General features: G+C 37.2%; 1 protein-coding gene across 4 annotated transcripts in view; it reads left to right on the top strand.

Annotated features, from left to right (window-relative positions):
* CASK (calcium/calmodulin-dependent serine protein kinase (MAGUK family)) overlaps positions 1 to 22858 on the top strand; it is a 133328-nt gene that overhangs the window by 5737 nt on the left and 104733 nt on the right. For all 4 annotated transcript variants that reach the window (XM_010571367.1, XM_010571366.1, XM_010571365.1 and 1 more), the window contains exons 2-3: positions 7056 to 7133; positions 8445 to 8517. In XM_010571367.1, the coding sequence (XP_010569669.1) occupies positions 7056 to 7133; positions 8445 to 8517 (151 nt within the window). The remainder of the gene's footprint in view (positions 1 to 7055; positions 7134 to 8444; positions 8518 to 22858) is intronic.

Here is a 22858-nt window from a genome sequence, read left to right as displayed (position 1 = left end):
ACAATACTTTGAGAAGGGTCAGCTACTTGCAATATTTCTAAAACAAAGCAAATGTTCTATTTGAAGTGTCTGAAGAGTGCATTTTAGACTTAGAGTACATTATATGCAGTTTATTCTCAGTATAATCAAAAGATGTGGACTGAGAGTACTTACCTTCCATGCTGAAGAGCTCAGATACATAAGCAGTGAGTGAATTGCAGACACCTTAATATCTGGTCATTTGCAGAATATTGTCTTGCCACTATACATAGGTGGTTTTGCTTTTCTTAGTGCATTCTAAGAGAGATTTATCTCTTGGGACATTGGAAGAACTGATCTTATTTACCAGTTAGGCTGCATATATGTATAGTTATATACATGTAACTGCCATTTAACCTAGCTAACGTAAAAATGCTTTAGTTTTAAAATCTCAAATTTATAAAAGCAGTACTTCAAAATGCTGCAATTATTTAGGTTTACATTAAGCATAAGCTGATGAGCATTTAAATGACAGCACATTCAATCACTTGGCTTTGTTGAAGTGTTAATTAAAAAAAGAAGGGGAAAAAATGAATGCTATCTATTTATTCTGCCTTATTACAATACTGTGAAATAGCACAGCTTCTTAGTTTATGGAGTGAAAACTTTTTTACATTATTTACTTAATGATGTTAGGATTCCATTTATGGTTTTATTTTTAAACGCAGTCTCACCTGTAGTCCTTCATCTTTTATATGCATAATGCAAGTATGAAAGAACTTCCATCTAGGATAAAAATAAGTCTTAAATGTTAACTTTTAAAAGTAAAATCAAAACAAACTAAAAACTGTATTTTTCACGCCAAAACAGGTTGCTCTGATTACTGAAAGAAAATAATTTCAGATGCTTCTAGGTTTAAAGTTTGGGCCAGACTTTCAAAATATCCAACAAAAGGAAAAAACTTCAAATTCATTTTGAAAAGCTTACAATACACTTAGAGAAGTCATTAAATTAGAAAGTCTGTCTGTCCTAACTTCAGATATTTAAAAATTACACTCTAAATCTGAGGCATCTCTGTATGTGCTGTTTTTTCCTGTGGACTGAAAGGGAGCCTAAAGTGACTAACTCTAATTTCAAATCATAGAATAATTTGGATTGGAAAGGACCTTTAAAGGTCACCTAGTCCAACCCCCCTGCAATGAACAGGGACATCTTCAACTAGATCAGGTTGCTCAGAGCCCCATCCAACCTGACCTTGAACGTTTCCAGGGATGGGGCATCTAACACCTCTCCGGGCAACCTGTTCCAGTGCCTCACCACCCTCATTGTAAAAAATTTCTTCCTTATATCTAGTCTAAATCTACCCTCTTTCAGTTTAAAGCCATTACCCCTCATCCTATCATGACATGCCCTTGTAAAAAGTCCCTCTCCGGCTTTCTTGTCGGCTCCCTTTAGGTACTGAAAGGCTGCTATAAGGTCTCCCTGGAGCCTTCTCTTCTCCAGGCTGAACAACCCCAACTCTCTCAGCCTGTCCTCATAGGAGAGGTGCTCCAGCCCTCTGATCATCTTCATGGCCGTCCTCTGGACTCGCTCCAACAGGTCCATGTCTTTCTTATGTTGGTGTCCCCAAAGCTGAACGCAGTACTCCAGGTGGGGTCTCACGAGAGCAGAATAGAGGGGGAGATTCACCTCCCTCGACCTGCTGGTCATGCTTCTTTTGATGCAGCTCAGAATGCAACTGGCTTTCTGGGCTGCGAGCACACAGTGCTGGCTCATACTCAGTTTTTCATCCACTAATACCCTTAAGTTCTTCTCCACAGGTTTGCTCTCAGTCCCTTCAACCCCCAGACTGTACTGATACTGGGGGTTGCCCCGACCCAGATGCAGGACCTTGCACTTGGCCTTGTTGAACGTCATGATGTTAACATGGGCCCACTTCTTGAGCTTGTCCAGGTCCCTCTGTTTCCATTGTGTTTGTATTTGGGATTTTTCGTTCTTTTTTTACTGTTACGCATATTTGGTACATTGTAGCCTTGTTACTCAGAGACACAAAGTTTAGGCAGTTATCTGGTCTGGGTATGCTGTTTCTTTTTTGTCCCCGATAGCCTGTGAACTATTGATTGATTACGGTCGAAGGAAGTGATAGAGAATTTAAAGCTAACTTACGTTTGAGGAAAGAGATACCAGGTTTTCGTCTTAACTTTTGCTTAATATTTGTTGATTTCCTTCATTTGAAGGACAGGAATTAATAGGACCCCAGACTTCATTAGTATTAATGCTTAAAGAGCAATCTTTGGGGGCTTCCTGTTCAGAAGGCCAGACTTAGAAATCGAAATTTTGGCTCTCTTATAATAAGTAGCAAAATTTGGCAGAGCAACTGAGAATTCAGAGCATTGAGACACTGATGCATTGAAATTCAGGCATTTATTAAAACTTTAAGTATCACAGGCTATTAAGGTGCATTATTCTATGTTAGCAAAGCTTCAGAAGACCCACTTTTAAGCAAAATTAACTGGTAGAAGTCAATATAAAATGTTAATGCATATACTTGTATTTTCAAGAGTTTGTATAAACATGAACTAATTCACACAGCATTGCTATAAAGTGAGTATTTTTGTATGGCCTCATGATACTGGCTGACATGGAGGTTTTAACATTAAATTGGAGTATGGATTAAAGATTTCAGGTTAGGTACAGTACTACTTTTATGTTACTACGAAAATCAGTGCTTTTTAAGGATGCCTATGTTCTTTATTTCATGCTATTTAATACTCAGGTTGAACAATTGCTATGAAAACACTAGTAGAAAATTTTTTCCAAGCATACCTATTTAGAATTACTTACTCCTCCTAAGATCATCTTCTATGCTGTGATTTAGGAATTAAGAATTATTCAGCGACGTTTGTCCATTGTTTGTGACTAAATGGAATGAGTTAGTTTATAAAGAGCACTGAAATTCATCTCTTGGCTGCCACCAAAGTTGTAAAAATGTCTCAATCTAAAGTACTGAAAAGTACTAAACAGATGCTGAGAAGGTAAACTCAGGAACATCATTTAATTGTCTAGAATGAGCTAAAGCCTGGATGCATGGGCAATATATAGAGAGTAAGAGTTTCTGTATCTCTTGGTCTTAATTTTCAGAGGTTACTACATAGCTCTTCAAAAAAAGTTAAATACTGTATTTTTTAAGTTAATTTATGGCAGTTTATTTGTTGTAAGTGAAGATGGCAAGTATATAAAAACTATCCAACTGAAGGAAAAAATGGTATTGTGCACAGACCTTTAACATACATGGTACAAAACTCAGTTAAGCTCAGTTACAAGCAATATGCCAAGTCTTTTTTTTTTTTTTTTTTTTAAGTAATAATTCAATTCACTAAAGCAGTGTTTCTTAAACTTTCTGATTCTTCATTGATAAATTAAGTTGTAGGTCACATCTTATTAGGTCATCTGCAAATTCAAAGCTATCATACCCCAGTATTAAAATGTAGATCCCTTCTGGAGTATACTGTCTATTCTTCAGAGTGACTGTTGGCCTCAGAACAGATTTCTGCATTGAATGTGATTCAGGAGTAAACTTTCTGGGCAAGTTGCAACTTATCATCAGCTTTGTGCAGAACAGTAGAAAGATTTTCAAGGTGCACAGTAGCACTGATCAGAGCTATGGAAAGAAACATTTATCCAAAGGGCTGAGATCCAGGCACAGTTCTGCTAAAAACATGGAAAAATCAATAGTAGAATATGGGAAATTGGGGGACATATTTCGTACTGATACCCAAAACAATTCAGATGTGGTGGTGGTGTCTGTTAACTCCCCGTTCGGAGTTGCTTGAGCTGGCACTTTCAGTGTAAGTACCATGACCTGTCCCAATCAGTTTATGTAGCTTCCGTGAGTGCCCTCTACTGGTATCAGGTGATTCTCTCTCAGATCACGAGCGTGCTGTAATTTTGCCAACTTTTTTTGCATCTTCCTCTTATGTCTTCAGCATATATATATGTGTGTGTGTGTTTATTTTGGTGGATTTTAACTTTTTAAAATTATTTTTATGGTTCTCATGTGCCTAATGCTGTTAGTCCTTAAAAAACCTTGAGACTTCCTGAAATTTCATTTCATTGGTATCTCAAAACTTTAATGCTCTTACATCACATAATGCTTTCACTTTCTGCAAAGTCATCTTTTAAGTGGTTGTCATATTGCTGAGTTTTTAGTCTGTTAGTGCACTGAATTTTCTGGGGTTTCTTATAACTGAGGCTGACTCTTGCTTTTGCAGCCTCAGCTAGATAAAAGTCACCTAAGATTTTCTTATAAAATTCAACATCATTGGGGTGATACAAGCCTTATTTGTACAGGAAGAAAAATCTACTCCTGGAATAAGATTTTGTCTTGAAAAAGTAGTCAGTTAAAGTCAGCGATTAAAATAGATCTGCCACATATTTGTGCTTTTGAGATCAAAAGAATTCATCTTAATGGCATAAAACTTTCAAACATTACTGCTCACAGTCTGTAGCAATTTTTAGTATCAAAACAATTTAAACTAATTGAAAAAAAATTTGCAAAAAGAATTCAAACTGCCACTTACTGTTACAAAATTTAAATGAAAAATGCTGGTATGTGTAAGTGAGAGGTAGAAATACATGTTCAAGACCATTTTGATTATAAACACCTTGTTTAAGAGAAAAGTTAGTGTAAAGGAATGACACTTGTGGCTCGGTGTCTCAGCAACTATTGATACTGCTAAAAATCTTGAGTGCCTCTGGATCTTTATTTGTGGGGCTTGTTAAATCCGAAGGTGGTACCAGGTGCTGAAATAACTGCCCAGGAAATTTTTTTTCCACCTACTTAAATGAATGTGCATTTCTTTTGGTCCCCAGTCTCTCTTATAGTTGTCAGTGCTCTATCTACATGATAGTGTATTTTGCATGGGGATACCTTTTGGATTTATTTGGGAATTAAAGCTCCTGCACATTGTTTGTGACTCATTAAGAAGTTTTGCATTGCAGGTTGTGGAGGTGCCCACCAAAGCCATTCTGTCACTCCCCCTCTCCCCCCTCCAACTCAGCTGGACAGGGGAGAGAAAATATAACAAAGGGCTCATAAGTCGAGATAAGGACAGGGAGAGATCACTTAACCAATTACCGTCATGGGCAAAACAGACTCCACTTGGGGAAAATTAACTTAATTTATTGCCAATCAACCAGAATAGGGTAATGAGAAACAAAACCAAATCTCAAAACACCTTCCCTCCACCCCTCCCTCCTTCCCAGGCACAGCTTCACTCCTGGATTCTCTACCTACTGCTCCCAGTGGCGCAGGGGGGCGGGCAATGGGGGTTGCAGTCAGTTCATCACACGTTGTCTCTACCGCTCCTTCCTCCTCACAGGGAGGACTCATCACACTCTTCCCCTGCTCCAGCGTGGGGTCCCTCCCACAGGAGACAGTCCTCCACAAACTTCTCCAGCATGGGTCCTTCCCACGGGCTGCAGTTCTTCACAAACTGCTCCAGCGTGGGTCCCCACGGGGGCCACAGGTCCTGCCAGGAGCCTGCTCCAGCGCAGGCTTCCCACAGGGTCGCAGCCACCTTCAGACATCCCCCTGCTCCGGCGTGGGGTCCTCCCCGGGCTGCAGGTGGAGATCTGCTCCCCCGTGGACCTCCCTGGGCTGCAGGGGGACAGCCTGCCTCACCAGGGTCTTCCCCAGGGGCTGCAGAGGAATCTCTGCTCCGGTGCCTGGAGTACCTCCTCCCCTCCTTCTGCACTGACCTGGGGGTCTGCAGGGCTGTTTCTCTCACAAATTCTCTCTCCTCTCTCCAGCTGCAGTTTCCTGTGCCCCAGCAACTTTTTTTCCCCTCTTAAATCTGTTATCCCAGAGGTGCTACCACTGTCGCTGATGGGCTCGGCCTTGGCCAGCAGCGGGTCCATCTTGGAGCCGGCTGGTATTGGCTCTGTCGGACCCGGGGGAAGCTTCTAGCAGCTTCTCACAGAAGCCACCCCTGCAGCCCCCCAATACCAAAACCTTGCCACACAAACCCAATACACAGGTGCATAACAAAGCAAAAGTAATTGTATGCTGACATTCTGGATAGCTTACCAAAATGGCCCTGATGACGCTGGCTTTCTAGATACCTTGCAAATTCTGCTTTTTTTTTCCCCCCTTGAGTCTTTGGTGGAGAGAAAAGAAATGTGTAAATGCTGAAAATGACATGTTACAATTGATATTTTGGCAAGTGCCTTGTTATGCATGAATTATAATGTGATTTTTATTGTTCCTGTTAAGTCTTGTTACTCTCTCCTTGCCCCGTCAAGCAGTGAACATTTTTAGATATAAATCTGCCTTAGGTTACTTACAGGAGAAAGAAAGGGAGGGCAGTTACGCCACACCAAGCTGCTTTGGTTTTAGAGAAATGGTAGTCTAATTTTAGCCTAAGGACTATCAATATACGTGCATCTAAAAGTGTTAATACTACTCATCGTGAGAAGTTAGGTTATCAGAAAGACTACAGACAATTAGGGAGAAAAGGAACAAAATTATCAAGTATCAGAGCTAGCGATACAGTATGTGTGCTGTCACTGTTTTCAGGTGCCTTCAGTGAGGCTGTGAGGTTTAAAATATCTTTTTGGCTTCTTAATTATCCTTATGAGAATGCTAACTGGAAAAACTATACTACATTTCTATAGCATTTTTTAAAGTCTTCATTTAAAATTCAATTTGAGTAAGATTTTTGTATAACTACAGTCTTTATGATAGAGTTGCACTTGTAATGCTTTTAAGAACAGACTTAATGTAATGTCATGCATTAGTTGTTAACTTGCAGAGCCTTCTTGTACAGGGCATTGACTTTCTGCTGTCTTGCGCACCTTGTTCAATGAGCGGTTTAAGCAGTAGAAGAAATGTTTGGTTTTGCTAATGTTTTGAGAGAACTGTTATATGATCTGAGGGGCATAAAACAGTTAACCTGTGGCAAGCCATATTCTGTTAGATTACCTATTAAATGCTGGTTTAGTTAGTAATGCATTGTATCCAGAGTATTTTATATAAGATTTATATAAGTGGAGTAAATAGATTTTTTTGAAGCATTTTTCCCTCTTTTTACCTGCAGTATGGATGGAGCAGATCTGTGTTTTGAAATCGTGAAGAGAGCAGATGCTGGATTTGTGTACAGCGAGGCTGTAGCCAGGTATGTATTATAATTTTAATTAATCCCACAGGATAAATGGAAAATAATGGAATACACTGTTGTACAATCTGGTAGCTAGAAGTTGGAACACTATAAATAATCCTGTTTCCACAGTCTGAATGTTTATTACAATAATTCACATAATCAAAGTAGAATTTTGGAGCATTTTGTCATTTACTAGTTGTATATTTGGATGGGATTATTGAATAAAATAGTATTTCACATCCAATACTTAATTTTCTGTCTTTGCCATTTATGGATCTCTCATACAATGGCATTAGGTGACTTGCCTGACAAGTCTGAGTTTTATTCGTCTTGCTAGATGGAGTTGTCTCCCGTCTCCCCCCCCGCCTCCCCCCGCCCCTTTTTTTATATATCACTTTATCTATGGTCACTTCAACTTTTCACTTAGGAGGTAAACTAAAGTCAAAGAGTCTATATAATTGCAGAAGGACAACAAACCCCATTGTCCCAGTGGCATGATAATTGAGCTCAAAGCCCATGAGACTCTTTGTTTGCTTTTCTTGACACTGTAGTTTTTTTAGCATCATAGAAGCCAGGTTGGAAGAGACATCAGGAGGTCTCTATTTCAACCTTCTGCTCAAGGCAGGGTCAACATTTCATTTGGATTATGTTGCTCAAGGCTTTGTCCAGGGGGGTCTAGAAAATCTCCAAGGATGGAGATTCCACAGCCTCCCTGGTCAACTTGATCCAGTGCATAATTATGTTCCTAGGGAAAAACATTTCCTTATAACCAGCTGGAACCTCCAGAGGACAAGGATTGCCTCCCTTAGTCCAATAATAATGCTCTGCCTGATGCAGCACAGGATGCTGTTGGCTTTCCTGGCTTTCTGTGGTCAGTAATCTGTCAGGGGATCCTTTGGACACGGGAGAAAGAAGTTAGTCTTCAATCTGCATCAAGCAAGTCAAGATCTTGGTTCTGTCCCTTTCTAGTTAAATCAGCACTGATACTCACTTTTTGCCTTTCTGTGTTTTGTTATAGAAGACCTGAAGGGTCCTGACTTCCTTGTCATATGAAGCAGAATTACTGAACATTTGAAACCTTTACAAAATGGAAAATGCAGATTTTTCTTTTCTAATTTTCCTTGACTTCAATCAGAATAATCCTCAAACTTTACATTTTATTATTCATTATTATAAACACAAACTCTATTCTACTGATCTCTGCATACTTAAGGTTAAGTTGGTTGATTTAGTTTTACATAGTTAGACTCTTAAAACTTGGTTTGTTATATGTTTATAGTAATTTTCCCTGCAGGTTTGTCATGTATGATGTCTTTGTTTTTTCAGTCATTACATGAGACAGATATTGGAAGCTCTACGTTACTGTCATGATAATAATATAATTCACAGGGATGTGAAGGTAAGGGGTTTTAATTTTTCCTTTTTTTCACCACAATAATACAAACTACAGATTTTTGATTTCTGTAATTTAAAGGAAGGGGGAAGCTGTAGAAAAGGAAGCTATATTTGCTGAGTGTGTGTTTACTCTTACTGTGTCATGTAAGATTAAACCCAATCTCTAATTCCATCAATATAGAACATTTAGGAGGTCTTTCTTCACAGATTACATATGCATTTGATTGCAAATTACTTTCAAAGTCAGTTTAATTTCTAGTTTTTGAATATTCATATGAAATCTGCTTGCTTTTTTTTTCTTGTTAGGCAAGTGTGTACATAAATTAATTGCATTAATTAAACTGGAATTGGTAGATCAATGGCATCGTTTTGACAGCATAATGACAGTCTTCATCCAGACTAAGACTTCAGAGATGTGCATGCTTAAATGCCACAGTATTGGTAGTATTACCTACTTCTTGCAAGCAGTCTTATACACTTATTATGAAAACTTCTCTAATACAAACAAGTTTGGGAGGAGAAATACAGTGTTTAACAACAGTGTATGTACATACTTTTTTTGATCTGGTAAATTTTGTACTATTTCTATGGATATTTATGGAACTAGTTTATCCCAAAATACTGTCATGTAAGTAACTGGGAGTTTTAACCTAAGTGGGTTTGACTCTCTTCAGTTTGAATATACATATTCGTTGTTAATGTCGTAGTCTAAGATAGTTATTCCCACTTGTCTTCTCTAAGAGTTTGCTTTTATCCAAAGTGAGTTAAGCATTATAGGAATTAATGAAAATTCTGACAAGCTCTGATGGTGCAGTTTGAGGAGTGAATCTCTGGTTTTAGTGACTGGAGAAGATTGAGAGAGGGTAAGCTGTGCTTCAAACTCCTACAGGTGATCTGTGAGGGAAGAGAGTATGGACACTGAACTGATGATTTTCTTTTAAAGAGTCATTTGGTCTTGTGTACACAGGTATTGCAGCCCTTTCTCAATCTTCTTCCTTTCCTTCTAAAATCAAGAAAATTATTCCATGTAATAGGCTTTTTTTTTTTTCCCCCTCTAAGTTTGGTATTTTAAAAGTCATTTCTTACAGCAAATTCTAAATACAGCCTCTTAATTGCTGGTAGAGTGTCTCATCTTGTTCTGTCTTGAAGGTTCCAGATTCTTTTAATTGTTCATTTTTGGTATCACAGGAGAATTTCAGAATTAATATCATCTTTATGTTGCTGTGTGTTCCTGAAAGCTGCACCTGTTTTTGTTGGACTATGTTACTGAACGAAAACAAATTTCAGTTTCAAGGGCCTCTGAGGGAGGCCCATTTTGCTGAGTGTAAAATGGGAGTTTATTTTGTAGCTTATTCAGACTCTGAAAACTTTAAAATCACTGTTTTTATTAAATACCATCCTTAGAAATAAACCTGTTCAATTACATAAGTGAGCAAGAATTTTTAACGTATCAGTCTAAAGTAGTGTAAACCAACAGATAGTGTTTCATTTTGGCAAAAGCAGTGCAGAAATACGCCTGTAGGGTTTGGGTGTGTAACATACTAAGCTAACTGCAATATCCCAGCTCTAGATGTCACTGTAGACATTGTTTTGAAAGGAAGTAGACTAAATGACCAATTTCCAAATTGTCTGAATAGATGAAAGTGAATTAATAAAAATCTGTAAGGTTGATGTAGTCATACTACATTTTTTTCCTTCTTAAGCTTTCTGTGAATGTTATTGTGAACTGCAAAATGTTTGATCATTATCTGATGCACAGGAAAATTTGCACCTTATAGTCCCTGTAAGAATTAGGTGTCTTTTAGCCACTTTTGTGCTCCCTTAGCTCTTGACCAATTAGGAAGAGTTAGACGGGAATACTTCAGTTTGCTGTAGTCTGGTGCCAAAAACTTCACCTGACTTCTGTAAGTAACAAGATCCACCAAAGCTTCTGGAGCACTATGATGCAGCCTATGATAAACTCCCATATGCCCCAGATTCACCTCCGATGACAGAATCAAAACATGAAAGCTTTTACAAGATGGCCTGTAGTTGTCTTAATTTTCTTCACTGCTCTGTGAGACCAGATGTTTCTTGAGCCTCTGTATATAATTTGACCCCTTTCAATGTTGCTTAAAAGCTTTATAATCAGTGACAATTGCACCTTTGCTTCACCTGCAGTTAATGTGATCCTGCATTCATTCACTGCTTGGAAGTTGGATCATACAATAAGGAAAGTAGAAAATGCTAACACAGGAAGGTGAAAAACTCAAGACAGCTGTGCGTCAGGAATGTGAATGTCAAGAAGTTTTTCCCTTACCACAATATTTATTCCTATTCTGCCAACCTAGTGATATAGGACTCAGCCATTCCTTTTATTCTTTCAGAACCTTGCTGTGTCAGAAATACCCAAAAGATGGCTACCAAAAGTAGCAACATTGAAATGGGGTCTTTTCCAATATAGACTGTTATTACACAGGAATATGTATACAGAATGATCTTTATGTAAGAGATCAAAAAAGGGGAAATGGGAGTAATGTGGGTCTGAAATGAGATGCTTTTTCCATAAAACCCTTGCTAGAGTTTGAGTACCATTTGTCACTGAAGTCAGCCACTTTCTCTTGAGCTGTCAGTATTAGACAATAATGAAAGTATTTTGTTAATATAGTCATTAAAAAGTGATGAGTGGGAGAGGACCTTTGAAACAGGACAAAGAACTAGGAGAAAAATGGCTTATCTCTTTCTTCCAAATCTCCACTTCACTATATTCTGTCCTGCAAAATAGTGTTTTCTCTTACTTCACCTTCAGGAATAAGAAAGTAATAAATTGGGTTAACTCTGCATTAAAGTGGTTTTTCTCTTAACATAAATACAACTGAAGATAGTTCCCTTGTATACAGCAACACATTTAATACAGGCAATAATGCGTGCCTGGAGATTTAATGGAACTAAAAACAAGTAACGAAAATGTGCTCTATAGCTGTAAACTTTCTTCAAGCAGGAGACAAATTAATAGTATGCCTCTGCAACTCTTACTGTGAAGGATACTACTGATCATTGAACTTCCTTAAGTTCTGTGCTACAGAATTATTTTAATAATTATGATTTTAAAAGCTGAAGTTGGTGGATTTGTTATAAATAGGTGAACCTGAATATTTCCAATCCCTATGGCAGTTAATGTGGTGTAGAGTACCTAAAGCAGCACTGTGCATTTAGCACAGTCACATTTGGTCAGCATTCACTATTTTGAGTCATTACATTCTCAGCATGTGGGAAAAGTTGCTTTATCTTGTTGCCTTGACCGTTTCACTGAGTTACCTTTTAGTAAGAGGATAGACTAACATTGATCTTGGTAGAAGACTTTTGTGCTAGTTACTGAAAGTAGAATGGTATTAAGCTCAAGAAATAGACTGTTTAAGCATTGTGTAAGTTATGAAGCAGGACAGTGTTCTATAAAAAGTGCATTTCTTCAGTGTTTATTGCAGATTTTCTCACCTGTTCATTTTTGCAATAACTTCAATGGAATGTTTTTTTTATCAGTAAAACATCAAGAGGTATTACAATCTTCAGTTAGCCTATATTGTGATGCTTATGTAGCATTTTATATAGTTGCAGAAATCTTGTTATAAAAATACCTTTTAATATAACTGATACAAGAGTAATTTAATCACATCAAGAGTATTAGTTGCAGAGGTTTTATCCTTAGTCCACTCCAAATACTCCGACTTTGTTCTATGATTTCCATATAGTTTAAGTGTTTGTATGTGTTTCTGTGATCAGTAGAATGATTGGTGTGCAACTGAAGTCAGAGCAAGCTTGTTGGCTGAATGTAGACATCCAAAATTTTCATTTATCTCGGTGGGTATGAACGCTTGTTTCCAACATGTGATCGTCTAAATAGATAAAACTGCTAAAGCAAAAATACACAGATTCTGACTTCTCTGCTGATAAGATTCAGTTCAATATTTCTGTGGCTGGAAGTAAAACCACTTTTTCCAGAGAGTAGAACTAAGCATTAATGCGCTGTGCTGTGAGTCTCATACAAATCTCAGTTGGTCCAGGTGACTTGAGACTTGATCTGTGGATAGATTTGCATGTTGATTTATGCGCTATACAGAACTTAATTAACCATATGCGTTCCGAGAGCGCACACAGTTACCACTTCTGTCTTTCACTGCCTAAACTACTTGTAGTTAGGCGCTTCAGATTTTGCCAGCAGAGTTCAAGAGTCTTATACTTCTGCTTTTAGGTGTATCTAGAAAATGAGTAAGGCTTGTACGTGTGTGTGTGTGTGTGTTTATGTAAATAGTGTATATTCAAATATATAAAAAATAACTGGAATAGAAGCTGTTCTTTAAGACCATCTTCTCTTTCCAATCTTTGAATATCCAAAACAAGAAATCTGCTGCATGTTACTTTCCTTCTACTCTTTTCACTTTGGCATGGAACCTGTTTTATGCTTTCTGGGGACAGCCAGTAATAACTGGTGCTTTTTCTGTATTTTCTAGAAGTTATTAGATCCTTGAGATCCAGTAGCAACTGCTTCCTATCTCAGAGTTCCCATTCTCATTTTGTCCTGCCCTTTTCTTAGTGTACTGTTAGCTGGCTGCTGGGTATTCAGAAGCAGTTTTGCTGAGAAGTATATTTATGCTGCTTGGCCTACTTAGAGCTCAACATCTACATGCTTTCTGATCAGGAAGTTTATATATTCCAGTCATTTGCCCAGCCAGTCAGAAAACATGTATCTTCTGATCGATGAGCTGGCCACCCATGTAGCACATTTGAACAGATTAACCAGAAAATAGACAGACACTTGCAGTCTTTTAAACTGCTTTGCAAACCATATGCTGTGCATATTTGCCTTAGGATTTTGTGTTCCCTGCTATGGAAGTGAATTATTTTATTTCCTATTATACAATTCATGAGTCACTTGCTAATTTCTGATTTGGCACCAGGATGTCTAAGCAGTGCAAGAAGTTTAGCACATGAGCTGCATTTTGCTGAAGTATTTCTCTGTCCCTCCCTCATGCCTTTCTGTTTTGGTGGATTTTTCCTCCATGAACTATTCTGTCAAATGCTAGACCAATGTATTACTCAATTTGTAGTTTTTAAAATTACTTGTACTGTATGAAAGCTTTTCCACTATTTAAAACAAGAAAAATTTTGATGCAATTCAAAAATTTAAAGGAGACATCATCTTGAACAGACTACATAGGAAAAAAGTAAAGTATACGTCATTTTTTGGTACTATGTAGAAAAGGTGGAAAGGCATCTTGCTAAGAGTCTATCACAAAGTTATATTTGATTAGTAGTTCCCAAAGTTTCATCCGTTTTCTTGCCTTTTTGATAAATGCAGCACTGGGGAACAAGTGACTAGAAAAGTGGAGAAAGAATGACTTAAACCTGTGCTACCATCAAGAACTCTATATTAAGAACATTCACAGGCAGACACTCTGCTGAGATATCCTAACAACTGCAAATACACTCCCTAGAAAATGTGTTTAAGGAGGGACAGAAGTAGTGGCTTCTCAGTTTGGGCCTGTGCAAGTTTTAAGAACATATTGGTAGTAAACAGCTTTGCTCACCCAGACTTACAGCTACTGATCTAAAACCAGTCATCTAAGCAGCACTGTGCCATCTGGAGGACTTAAACTGCTCGATTCAGTCCTGCTGTAGGTACTTGGCCATTGGTTGTGTTGTGCAGTCAAAAACCCACCTGCACAAACCGGCTTCCCATGCTCAAGGGCTGTGTTCGCAGAGAAACTTTCCTACAGCGCTTTGTAGAATTAGACCCTGAAGCTGCCAACTTCAGGTTTTTCCATAAGTCGTATGCTAAACATCACATGGGAATCCTGTGAAAGAAGTAATCACTAAATTTTATTGTCATGGGTAACACTGTATTAAATAAAATACTATACTCCTATGATTTTCTGTCTTTTTCACTTGCATCTTTATTTAACTTCTGCAGAACACAAAGCAGCTGTCAGATGATATGAAGTCTTGGGGTCCCTCCAAGAGAAGACCTAGTATTTTGTGTCTACTGGCACTTGGGTCAGTTTAGTGTACCTGTCATGGAACTCAGTAGTAGTGTTGGGAAGACAGAATTGCTTACTACATTTTATTGTGAAGTTTTGGATGAGTGATAGGATTTCTCGGAATACCTAGTATTTTATAGGACTTTTTACACTCAGTAAACTCCTCTTGATCTCAGTTGCAGAGAAGATTGTACAAAGGTAAAAAACCATTATGTAATCTTAAGTGTCTTCTACAGAAAAGGTTCAAAATAATTGAAATCTTTACTTAAGTCATCACGATATTCTAACTTCTACAGTTAAAAAACAAACACAAAAAACAAACCACGCCAACCACAAAATCTCCTGATTTGCATTGCTCTCATACTGTTAATGATCATTAAATGTTTATCATTGAATATATTTTGTATACCAGTAAATAATAAGCATTTATGCCTTCCTAATTAAACCATAGAATATACCTCGCAAGATTAGGCTAGGAGTATGGAAATTCCAGTGATTTGTTTTGTTTTGTTGGGGTTTTTTTTAATCATAAGTAGTACCAGAGGTTAGAAATAACTGCATGTATGCATTTCAACCTTCCTCCCCCCCCCCAAATATTATTGTACATTCACATATGTTGCAATTTTGTAGATCTTTTGTGCTTTATGCACTCTTCTATAAATGGTCTGGATTTAAACATTGGTGTGAAGGAGGTGGCTTCTGGAGCAGCATGTGTTAATGCACCTTTGATGTGGAATAAGTTTGTAGCACTTTGGGGTGAGTATGATATCCTGAGTACACCAAGGCTGCGTATCAATAAGGGAGCCACTGCCTCAGCTGTTGAATGGGACTGTCCTGGATAAGACTGCAAGAAAAATGACTCCTGACAAAGCTACAGAGCATGTATAAAACCCATTCTTCTCAAACACTAAGTAAAATCCTAGATTTTCTAATTTCTGTTCATCTGTGGCTACTTCACCCCTGCAGGTTATCTGTCACCATCAAAACTTTCTCTTCAGTCACTGTGTGTAATTTCAGTAACACTGTGGCCATGATAGGAAATGTCAGAGCAGGGTGATAAATTAAATCTTAAATCTGAGATTTCTGCTATTTTAGTACAAAGCTGTAGTAAAGCTTTTTCTGTGAAAGCTAGAATTAAAAAAGTACATAATTTCTTAACACACTTTTTTACTCCTAAAAAAACAGTTCCTATAGCAAAACCCTAATGTGATGGACAGAGTTAAAGTAAATAATGGCATTTTTCAGTAACTTTAGAGTAAGATGTCATCAAGAACTTTTCTTTATGCACTAAAGAGTTTTAGCATCTCATGATGCATTCCCCATTTGAAAAAAAAAGGTATCAACTTTCTACCCAAATAGTCCTGAACAAAAAACACATATTAATCTTGAATGTGTTTTGTAGCTCTCTGTGCCTGCTTCCTTAAGCCTTTGATATGTGGTTAAGCCATTGCAGAGAAAACGTTTGTGCTTTGTTCAGCCTTCTGTATAAAGGAAACCCATGTCCAAAACCTGGGATTCTTTTATTGATGATAAAAGAAAACTGGGTCCTCAACTTCAGCCTTGTTTCTGCCTTCTTCCTTGATTATTTAGGTAGAAAACACTGTCCATAGGTCAAACATAAAATGTCTTTTGCATTGCATGGATAAAGGGGTATTACACAGTTCACTGTATAAATTACTTGGATTCATTTGGATATGCACATCAGATTTATTATGGCTAATGTTGATGTAGCAAGCAAGATAATTTGAAAAAAAAATTTACAAGTAATATGTTATCATTTTACTTAAATATTCACCATGTCATATCAAAGTCTGGTTATAGGTAGTTTAAATGAGTTTATTGTTACTTATATTCTACTAAAATCTTTTCATATTCCTTCACATTTCGGGAGTCTCTTCAGTGAAAATATCAGCTTTACGTTTGTGGTGTTCTGGTGTGGATTTTGTAAACAGGCCATACAGACATTTCTTAAATTTTTTATCTAGCAGAAGGGTTATAACTGGATCTAAACTACTCTTAGCAGCAGCAAGACAAGTAAGGAAATTTTTAATTTCCACTAGACGGTTTAGCCTTGGGCAGTCATTATTTGTAAGCAGTATATAAAAAATTGGCCTAAAAATATGATACGGAAGAAAGCAGACAGTTAATATCATCTGGATGACAAGAATGTTTCTTTTCACTGTATTGTAAATTAGATGTTTTTCTCCAATACAGGTATTTTTTTGTATTTTACTCAGATGTCTGGTAAGAGAATAGTATGATGACAAAACTATCATAAAAGATAAAAAAAAACATGCAGTGGCAAGAGAAGCTGCAATCATTGTGGTAAATTCCCCAGCTTCTACCCTGATGTTGTAGCATCTCTGAAATTCTTCCATAGCCCTTCCCTGGACATTATATGTTATAGCTGTTACCGTTATGCAGAGCACAGTAAGCCATATAGTGATGCACAAATATTTAGCAAATTTTGGCTGACGAAATTTTTCAAGTACACATCTGTAAAAGTTTTCATTAACCACTTGAGAGAATTGTGTGTCACTGTTTTTCTTCAGTGTTGCATACTGACTTACAGCAGTTGAACATAAAATTATAATCGTAACATACATACTGACATGCATAATGAGAGTCCCAGTGTGATTTGCTATTCTGCATGCTACAGAGTCGTAAGTCCACTGATACCCTCTTGCAAAATAGACAGCCAGAAAAGGCATTGTGCTACATACAAGTAAATTTGCAGTGACAAGGTTTGCCAGGTAAATGTATTGTGTTCTTTTTGTGGGTGCTTGTCTTGAAAATATCCAGGCAGCAAGAATATTTCCAAAACTTCCAGCAGGAAATAAGAAAGAGTAGATGATTGGTAGAGCTACAGTAGTAGCTAACGATGGCTGAAGAAGACATGTTGAATTTCTCATTTATGCCGGTATTTCTTGAATGAATGGTCAGAGCTGAAACACAATGAAAAGAATTATTCTTCTGTAATGTGCCTCTAACATCTCTTTTATTCTTTGCTCTTATTTTAACTGTTCCTTTTTCTCCCCTACTTTTCAGTGTTACGAAGTGCTGTTTGTCCTCTGCGGTTATCATCTTGAGTTTGCATGAGGTTACCCTTTGGGTGTTCTCTTCCACTGAGAGTTTGTTAAACCCCAAAGATTTTACATGCATAGAATCTAATAAAATAAACTAGGAAACAGAAGGTTCAAGCTAGGGTCTGACAATAACTGTGTGGTCTTGGTTTATTTCTCAATCTTCTGGAACGTCTGTAACCTACTTTGGAAACCACTTCTAGACTATATTCAGTTAAATAAGCAAAATAAGTGCAAAGTACTACTTTAATTGCAGAAATGCAGAAGAGTATCCTGTACCTTCATTTAAGTACAAATTAGACTGTGCATGGTGCAGGAATAGGTGCATTTATTTTGTGCTGATACCTGTATCTAATGTTACTTTATTCAAAGCTCTAGTCTTAGATGTACCTTTTGCATAAGCAATTCAGTCTGTATTTTTCAACATAGAAAATGGTTGTTGAAAACTGCAATATATATATTTTTTCCAGGTTCAGTTTTCAATCTTTTCTCAATTTCCAGGCTGAAAATAAGAAATCAAAGCTCTATACAATGCATATAAAAACTGGCATTTCAGCTTACTAACCTGTAGTGAAGAGAGATTTTATTGTTGTACAGATACTGTTTTAGTGAAGTGTATCCTAGTTAGCTTTTGTTCCATATAAAATCATATGGAAAAAAATCAACAGATTTCAAGCTTACAGACTGATAATAATTTTTTTTAAACAGCTGTAAGTAAATGAACTCAGATACTAAAGAGGATTCTGTGTAGCTGTGATAAAAAGGCCAGATACCAAGTCAATTAGATAGCAAAAAGTTGTAAAAGTCATATTTAAAAATTATGCTGTAGGCCATGTTTGACAACTTGCAAATTAAACTGACTTTTACAGCTGTTGCATTTTAGTGTACACTAAGTCCCATATGGATTGTTGAACCAAAATGTATGAAATTCTTTTATGATAATGAGTTACATTCACAAAGTAATTGTTGAATTCAGTCATTTAGAAGTCTTAATGATCATTTTTGTGTCAATGCCCAAATTTTGTCAGTTGAAACAAAGAAGTAGTAGTTTTAAGCTTACCTATGCAAGCTGCAGGCACCTTCCTTTGCAGAGAGGAAATTTTTCTGTCTGATGTCCTTTTTATCTCCAATGCTGCAATGAAATGGATGATACTTGAATCTGGAAAGTACAGTTAAGAATATGTCTCTGACATAAGTAGGTTTTCAGAATGTACACTTTTCTTTTACAGTGGCAAAATGCAGCTAGACATTTAAAGTTCAGACAAGATGATGTTGTCTGTGCAAAAAAAACGTTGAAATCAGGTCAGGGTGCAACTCCATTAGAGAAATAAAAAGAATGAGATAGTGTCGAAAAGCAGTAGTAACACTCCTTTGGTCATGTAGGTATGGCATAGAAACACCTTACAATCCTTTGTCTAGTGCTTTCGTCTTTTTGGGGGTGGAGGGATTGTTACTGTCATTCTCTTTAGGACTGCCCACTTTCTAGAGTGAAAAAAAAAACGAAGTTGCTGTTTTATGCATGAAAACTTGTATTTTCAATGACATTTAACTGTTCTTCAGCTCCAAGAGGTGTCACAAAGCTGACTGTCTATTCCTGAAGCCCACATGCAATAATACTGTATCCATGTCTGTCCTCATACGAGTAACCAAATGAACACCTCGTGTCTATTCAGGTGATGGATTGTGTTTACAGCTGATACATTCTAGGCATCAGTTGGGGAAAACTGACTCTGTGTCCAAGAAATACTGTATGTTATACAAATCATCCAGAAGTGTGCACAGGACAATTTCAGTCCTCCACAGGAAAGGTTTGATCACAGATCAGTCAAACTCTGTTTAGCTCTGCAGAGCTTGAGACCTTTGGATTTCCTTCTGTCTGATACATGTGTGGTTGTCAGATACGGCTTTTTAACAGCTATAAGTAAGTTCCTTTATGAGAACAGAGGAGATACCATACAAAAACTTCTGCAATTTTGGTAAGGTTCTTGTTTTGTTAGTTTTGTTTTATGTTTAAATATACACTGTGAGAATCCACCTCAGTGATCTACTATCAATTTTATTGTTCAGTCTCGTTATTAGTTTTATATATTTTTTACTAAAATGATGGATACGTATGCTGGCCTCTTATGTAGACTACGTAGTTGATCTCATTTAAGATGAAGTTTAAGTCAGGGGAAACTTGCTGTGGAGTGTTAGTAATTAGTTTGCATGTGCTTTAATTCTTGTTCCTGTTAGGTTTAGTTATACCTTGTTTTTATTTTTTCCACTTGTGAATGTATAGTTATATTAAAATTTGTTCTAACAAAGGAGTGTTGTATTCATTAAATATTTAATAGTCTCTTAAGTAGTCTTAGAAGTTCTTGTTACTGTGGTGTTCCATACAGGTTTAGACACAAGAATGCATATCCTGAAAATTTGCTAGAGGAGACATGCTAAAAATGGTGTGAGCAATTCCAGTTAGTAGGGGGTTTTTTTAATTATTATTACTCAGTTTGTTATTAACTGTAGCCTGTATTATTTATAATTTGATGACCATAACTCTTGCTGTAGGAAGACGTAATGCTACATTTTTTTCTGAATTATTGTATGATAATAGATTATTAAAGTGAATTACAGTCTATCAGACTTCATTTTGGAACTGATGAGTAACAAAGGAATGGGATAAGTATAAAAAAAAACCAACCCCAGAAATACAGTTACAGTTGGTTCTAAGCTCTAGTACGCACCTACATTATTCTTTTAGTGGACTATTTCCATTCACCTAACTTACGAATGGCACATTTTATCTAAAATATGTTTGATGATATGGTATATATTTGATGATAATGGTACAAGTGCATCTTTCATGCAATTTGCTCTTAGGTTCTTCATAATGACCTTCATGTGCATTCTTCACCTCAATTATTTATATTTTCTGTACTCTTTAACCACGATCACTTTCTAATTTATACGTGTAACTAGATTTTATATGCCAGAAGGCAGCATATGTTGCATTCTGCCATTGTATGCAGACAACTTATTTTGTGGCCCAAATCCAGGGAAATTCCCAGTGGAGAAAGGTATTTGAGTTAGCCATGTAGAACCCATACCTAGCGTGTTATGTAATATAATCATATATGACAGAGTGATCCACTTGCAGGCTGCCTGGCCACTTCCTCTCCCCTCCACCTGCTTGAGATGATAGAAGACGGCCCGGTCAACCTCCTATCTCCTTGTGCCTGTCACAAACCAAATGGAGAACTGGACTGTTCCTGCTGTACAACAGAGTATATAATGCGTTTGCAGCAGTTGCTCCTTGCAGGATGGAAGAAGGCGGCAGCTCAGTGACCTCTGGCTCCTGTAGCAGTCCTGGCTCTCTCTGTGCCGCGGAGGGCCCAAGAGGTGCACTCAGTCTCTGCATCTTGAAGGGTGGAAGGCGACTGCTGGGGCTAGGGCACAGAAAAGTGTGCGACCCTGGGTATGGCTACAATGGGTGCTGAGGATGAATCGTACCGAATAGATGTACAGCATGCACCAAACATGCCGCAGCCTTTAAACTGAGATTTAATTTCATGTATTTGGAATTTGATCTACTGTATGGCATTTAATACCAAGATAAGTCTCTAAGATGCACTGGCTACTACACAAGTGCAATCCATATTTTCTTTCCCAAAAAAATCATTCACCCAGTAGTTTGCCTAGAGCTTTGACTTTTGGTGCTTAGTTTCATTGGGGATTTTTTTTCCTTAAACATTAAAATTGAAAGGTTTTTTGACTGCATAAACTCTTAAGACAGATGCACTACACGATAACTGTTTTCAGTTGGACATCTATATCAGGAGAGTTGTTGCAGAGAGGAACCATGGTGCTCTGCCTGCTCATCAGCTTTCCCTGCAGGGGTGACCTGGTATGTGTGCAGCTCTTCTCCTGACTTGATATAATGAGGATTTTAGCTATAGTCAGTGTATGTATTTAATATTGTAAGAAGAGCTTATCAAAGCAAAATCTTCTAAGCTCATGTTTAAATCTACTCTAATTGAGTCAAGCACTATGCTGAATCAGTGAAGATAAAACATTTGGCAGGTTTGAGCTGGGTCTGTCTTTGCTGTTCACTAATGATTTATTTTCACCAGTTTTAGAACTGCCCTTATGGTTCAGCAAAATAGGCCCAAAATGAAAGTTCTTACATTGTTTGATGAATTACAAGTGTATGCAGCATAACTCTGTAGCATCCTTAGGGATATAGAAATGGGGATATATTGCACTCGTAGCTTCAATTCTTTGTTTGTCATAAAATATACAAAGTTAAGTGTTTCATGGGCTCTGGGTAATTGTTTTACATAGACAAAACACAAGCCAAACAATGTCTTTTAGGCAGGAAAACTTAGCTTGAAGTTGACAATACTAACTAAAATAATCTTCCAACATTTTTATACTTCAGGTCTTGAATGCTAAATACTTGGTAGTTTTTTCCCCCAATGACATTCTTTCTGCAGGTCTCAGAGGTGTCTTTAACTGTGTTTGCTTCTAAAAAAACATTGGCTGTGTATTGGTCATGATGATTTTTACTTTTAACTTAAGAAATCAGTTTTTAACATGAAAACTGTGTTGGCCATCATACTCAAATAGGAAAGTTTCTCTTTGTCTTTCTGCACCATACTATAATTTGTGTTTTTTCAAATTAAATATGTTTGTGTATAACAGCTTTCTGGCTTTTCCAGGTTCTTCTTGAGCTTCTGTGAAAATGCAAAAGTAATAAAGCAAAAATAAAAACCTAAAATGTGGCAGTAAAAGCAAAACTGAGACTTAAAAGGTAGATTCTGTTGGCTGCAAGCTGGGGAGTTCTGGCTGCAAAATTAATTCCTTGCTGATAAAGAACATTTCTATACCCCCTGACAAAAACAACCCTGTCTTTTCTTCAGACTTTTAATTTGTTGTTGACCATGCTTACATTAACATCTTTACCTAGTAAGAGTTTTTGTGGAAGGAGTAGCAAGTATATTTTTCTTTTCAAAGCACAGTCATTTGTATCTGTGGTTTGAGAGTTCTATGAAGAAGGTGGCCTTGCTTTGTAGTAAGTGCAAAGGTGTACTAGCATTCTTTGTATGCAAACTTAAAGGAAGCAAGACTCACCATTTTCAGGCAAAAGCAAGATAACTTTTGAAGGGAGCATGTACCAGAATGTATTCTTGTGGTATATTTTAAATAATTCATTCAGCTTGTTAAAACATAGGCTTATGAGTAAACCCCAGCTTTTTTTCCTCCTCAT

The sequence above is a fragment of the Haliaeetus leucocephalus genome, unplaced genomic scaffold (assembly GCF_000737465.1).
Source record: "Haliaeetus leucocephalus isolate CR32 unplaced genomic scaffold, Haliaeetus_leucocephalus-4.0 Scaffold317, whole genome shotgun sequence".
In the NCBI taxonomy this organism is placed as follows: Eukaryota; Metazoa; Chordata; class Aves; order Accipitriformes; family Accipitridae; genus Haliaeetus; species Haliaeetus leucocephalus.
Note: the sequence above shows the minus strand (reverse complement) of the source record. Positions and strands in the feature narration are given on the sequence as shown.